At 36.7% G+C, this 4651-nt stretch overlaps 1 protein-coding gene across 4 annotated transcripts in view; it reads left to right on the top strand.

Annotated features, from left to right (window-relative positions):
- The window catches only part of MARCH8 (membrane associated ring-CH-type finger 8), a 158969-nt gene that overhangs the window by 62183 nt on the left and 92135 nt on the right, over nt 1-4651 (top strand). For 3 of the 4 annotated variants that reach the window (XM_023509026.1, XM_023509028.1, XM_023509027.1), the window contains exon 2: nt 3044-3223. In XM_023509026.1, the coding sequence (XP_023364794.1) occupies nt 3122-3223 (102 nt within the window). In that variant the 5' untranslated portion in view covers nt 3044-3121. Of the gene's footprint in view, nt 1-428; nt 607-3043; nt 3224-4651 lie in introns of those variants that run through there. The other variant, XM_003803494.3, reaches the window with a different exon arrangement.

The following is a 4651-nucleotide window of genomic DNA, read 5'->3' as shown; positions in this document are numbered from 1 at the left end:
TTTTTTTTTTTTTTTTTTTTTTTTAGCAATTTTGAGTCCCTTGAATTTCTATATGAATTTTAGGATCAGCTTGTCAACTTTCTGCAATGAAATCATTTCATTTTTTTGATAGGGATAGTTTTGACTGTTTGGATCAGTTTGGTGAGATTTGATGACAGAGGACAATGTTAAGTCATCTTCTAATCCGTAAATGTGGCATATCCATTTCTAATCTCTTAAACTAGCTTTGACAGTCTAGTTCTTCTAGATATAAATGCTCATATTTAGGTATGTGTATTTTCCAAGTAAAGCATTATTGGAATTGAAGTCCTCATTCCTGGATTGTCAGGCACAGTACAGAGGTTTAACTGTTGCTCTCAATCAAAGATTAATTGAATTGATTTAAAACAGGTATATGCAAATTATGCAAAGAATGTAATAATGATGATTATGTCAGATGCACCACAGGTGGGTAGTGGGACTCTGGGCATTGTCACTTTGGTTAAGTATTCTAAGAGGCCAAATAGAGTTTGTTATCTGTGACAGAGGACTTTAATGCATTAGTGATGAAAAAACTGCTCACCCCTGACTATTGTGATCTCCCAGAAAGTGTAAGGCAATGCAGTAGTGTCTCTTGTACAGTGTGCTTGAATACAAACATTCACACCATTTCTTGGTTATAGTAGAGCTCCACCTATGCCAGCCTCATCAAAGGCTTGAAATAGGCAGGTGATATAAATATGTAGCATAATGTACTCTGTTTTTCTGGGGGTTTTCTAGGGGAGGGATAATCAATGATCACTCACTTGCAAAATCTAGATTTTTGAAAACAATGTAATTTTAGCTGATTTTCTTGTATGTGTTGTTCCTTTCTAGTTTCTTATTCCTTCCTGTTGCTTGTTGATTCAAGAGTTGTGTGAAGGAATCCATTTTGTGAGTCTTGGTGCTCTTCTGCTTGATTATTGATACTATGGGAGGTGGGACCAGCCTCACAAACACCTGCTTGCCTTCTGGTTTAGAGTAGTGTTTTGGGGAGAGATGGAATAAATGCCTGCTTGTCAAATGTGGCCATAGGGTTTCAGGGCATGTTGTTTGTTTACTCTCCCTGCCTACTGTCACCCCCCCAATACACAGTTAATAAATGAAAAATTATTTCATTTATATCCCCCAATTAGAGATACATTCTTTTGGTTTAAGGTTTCCATACTTCATACTTCGATATTACCCTTGGCCATCTGATGAATGTAGTGATACTCAGCAGTGAGGTGTGTAGCACTTTTTCTAGGATGACTTCACAAAACTTTATTGTCAGACTTCATATAATGATAGCTCTGATGGCCATTGTGAAAAAAAGAGTTCCAAAATTGCTTTGAAAGGTAGACTAGGTTCTGGTGTTAGGGCAAAGCTTCCCTAGAGAAGTACTTCAAAGGTGACTGTAATGATACTCAGCAGTGAGGTATGTAGCACTTTTTCTAGGTGAGTTTCCTAACTCGATTTCCTGACCTTGTATATCACATTTTATTAATCCACTCATGAATTGATGGGCTCTTGGGTTATTTTCACGTCTTTGCAATTGTAAATTGTGCTTCTATAAACATTTGAGTGCAGATGTCTTTTTTATAAAATGTCTTTTTATCCTTTGGGTAAATACCCAGTAGTGGGATTGCTGGATCAAATGGTAGGTCTACTTAATTCTCTCCAAGGTATCCCATACTCCATACTCTTTTCCATAGAGGCTGTACTAGTTTGCAATCTCACCAAAAGTGTACAAATGTTCCTTTCTCTCTGCATCCAGCATTTGTTCTTTTGGGACTTATTGATAAAAGCCATTCTCTCTGGAGTTATCTCATTATGGTTTTGATTTGCATTACTCTGTAAAGTAGAAATTTTAAAGTCATTCTGGGAACTAGGGTTAATCAGAAGTCAGCATTGTGGATTAGCATCCAAGATGGAGTTACTTTTAGCCTCCACGAGGTGTCTGGAATCATGCAAGACAACATCCATAGACACTATTGTTTGACCTAAGGGCAGTCTTTCTTGGTTCTCAGGATTGTTTTTGATGATCCCCATCTACCCCAGGAAATCTGTTAGAGCAGTGTTTGGCAAAGTACAGGTCTATGTACTGCACCTAGCCTACCACTTGTTTTTTGTAAATGAAATTTTATTGGAACATAACTGCTTTCTTTCATTTGTGTGCTATTTATGTCTGTTTTCATGTTACAATGGCAGAGTTGAATAGCTGGAACAGATTTGGCTTATAATGCCTAAAATACACATCTTGCCCTTTGTAAGAAGTTTGTTATCAAGTGGTGGAGAGAGTCTAGACTTTAGGAAGGTTAAATATGGATCTTCATTTAATTTAGACTGCTTAACCTCTGATCTTACTATTACATGGACTCAAGGGCAGCAGTATTAAGGAAAAATTACTACTTATATCACAATGAATGTTTCATCAGGAAAAAAAGTTTAACTTTAAAAGTATTCTTTTTTGTTCCCTTTGGAGACAGTCTTTTTTTGTCACTAAGGCTACAGTTCAGTGGCCTGATCATAGCTTACTGCAGCTTCAAACTCCTGTGTTCAAGCTATCCTCCTGATACAGCCTCCTGAGTAGCTGGTACTATAGACACATGCCATCATGGCTGGCTAACTTTTTAAAAAAAATTTTTGTAAAGACATGGTCTCACCATGTTGCTCAGGCTGGTCTCAAACTTCTGGCCTCAAGCAATACTTTTGTTTCGGCCTCCCAAAGTGCTAGGATTATGGTTGTGAGCCACTGCACCCACATGAAAAATATTCTTACAACTAATGGTAGCAGTGCTGTGTGTTAAACGTAAATAACCAACAGAAAATTTCTCTCTTATTATCCATGTACCTGGTCCATCATCCTCTTTGAGGTGCTCCCATTTTATTACAAGAGAGAAGTATTAAAATATTTCCCCTAGACATTCATTATAATTCTTTTAAATATAATTATGAATACAAATATGAAATGCTCGGCTCACTCTTGGAAATTTGAAAAGTATTTTAGCTCAGTGTGTTTTTTTCTCTCTTTACTTTCTCTCAGTTTGAAATCCATGGCCCAAAATGACTCTAGCAGTGGAGAGTCTCTTCCATGAAGACGACGACCAGATAGGAGGCTGGGATGAGCATGCCACTGCATCAGATCTCTGCCATTCCATCCCAGGATGCCACTTCTGCTAGAGTCCACAGAAGTAAGACCAAAGAAAAGGAGAGGGAAGAACAGGTAATGGAGGAATACTTTTTAGTTTTATTTATTTTTATTACATTTTTAGTAAATAAAATCTGGACTAATACTTAAGCTCTAAAGATAAGGGTTTTCTCAGACAGTAGGTTAATAAGCACACAAGCAGTTGTGCTGAGGAGAAATGAGGTTTGATATATTTCTAGGTTGTTGTGTTTAGATTTTAGGATAAACTGTTTATAAAAGACTTATTTTTGGTTAAGTCTGCCTGATTATATCTTGTAAATCACTGAGACAAAGTACTTTGGAGTCTCAGAACATGATGCAAAGCATAAATTTATTTGAACAAAAATTTGTGAGCGTTCTGCTTGGTAGAAAGGGGGGTATCATAGTTAACACTGCAGAACCTGTCTCTGTCCTCTTATGGCTTGTAATCTGGCTTGACAATTAAATATACATTAGAATATAATAAGGTCAATGATGGAGGAAGTTCAGGGCCACCTAATCCTTGCTCAAGAGGTCAAAAAAGGCTTCTTGGAGAAAATGGCATTTACATAGAGAACTGGAATGGTAACCTAGTGCTAGTTAGGAAAAAGGAAGAAGGTAGTGTTCCAGGTAGAGAAATGCTACATGTGGAAGGCCTAAAGGTTACAGCAAGGTAAATTTGAGGAGCTAAGATAGAATAACTTGAACATGAAGGTTTAATTTGATAGTGGCAAAATAGGAGGTTGAAAGAGATAGCAGAAAGTTGCCTTAAGAAGTTTATATTAATCATTGCAGGAGAGTGATTAGATTTTTGTTCTTAAAATCTCAGTTTGCAGTTTAGGGATTGAATCTAATGAGTGGTAGGGAAACTAGTTAGAGGATTATTTAATAATGTCCTTAGTTTTAGTTCAGGTTCGGCAAACTTTCTCTGTAAAGGGTCAGATAATATTTAAAAGTTTAGGCCAGGCAATCGCAGCCATTCAGATCTACCTTTGTGTGAAAACATCCTAAGATCATATATAAATGTCTAGACATGGCTGTGTTCCAGTTCAATTTTGTTTTTAAAAACAGGTGGCAGATTTGGCCCAGAAGCCAGTCCCTGCAGATTCTTGGCTTACAGAAAAGTAATGGGTGACTTCATCTAGAATAGGGGTAATGGAGATGGGGAGATATATTGATTTATTATTCCACTGGGCTTGATCATTGTGTGTGGAGAGGGATAGGGAGCAGTAAGGAATGACTCCCTGCTTTCTTCCTTGCTTTTACAAGCTGTTTTACAAGCATTTGCTGATTAGTTCTTATAGCATTCCTATTTTATAGTTAAACTTAGTCTTCGCCCAAGTCTATAAAACTCCTTATTTAATCAAGAATTAATAAGTCTCATTTGAGTTAGAATCATAGTAATTGATGGGATACCAGTTTTTCCACTATTCCATAAAGAATTTTTTTTAAAAAACAAATACAGTTCTTAAAGTACATGGACTA

This window comes from Otolemur garnettii, unplaced genomic scaffold, assembly GCF_000181295.1.
Source record: "Otolemur garnettii isolate 467f Iridium unplaced genomic scaffold, OtoGar3 scaffold00315, whole genome shotgun sequence".
Taxonomy (NCBI): domain Eukaryota; kingdom Metazoa; phylum Chordata; class Mammalia; order Primates; family Galagidae; genus Otolemur; species Otolemur garnettii.
Note: the sequence above shows the minus strand (reverse complement) of the source record. Positions and strands in the feature narration are given on the sequence as shown.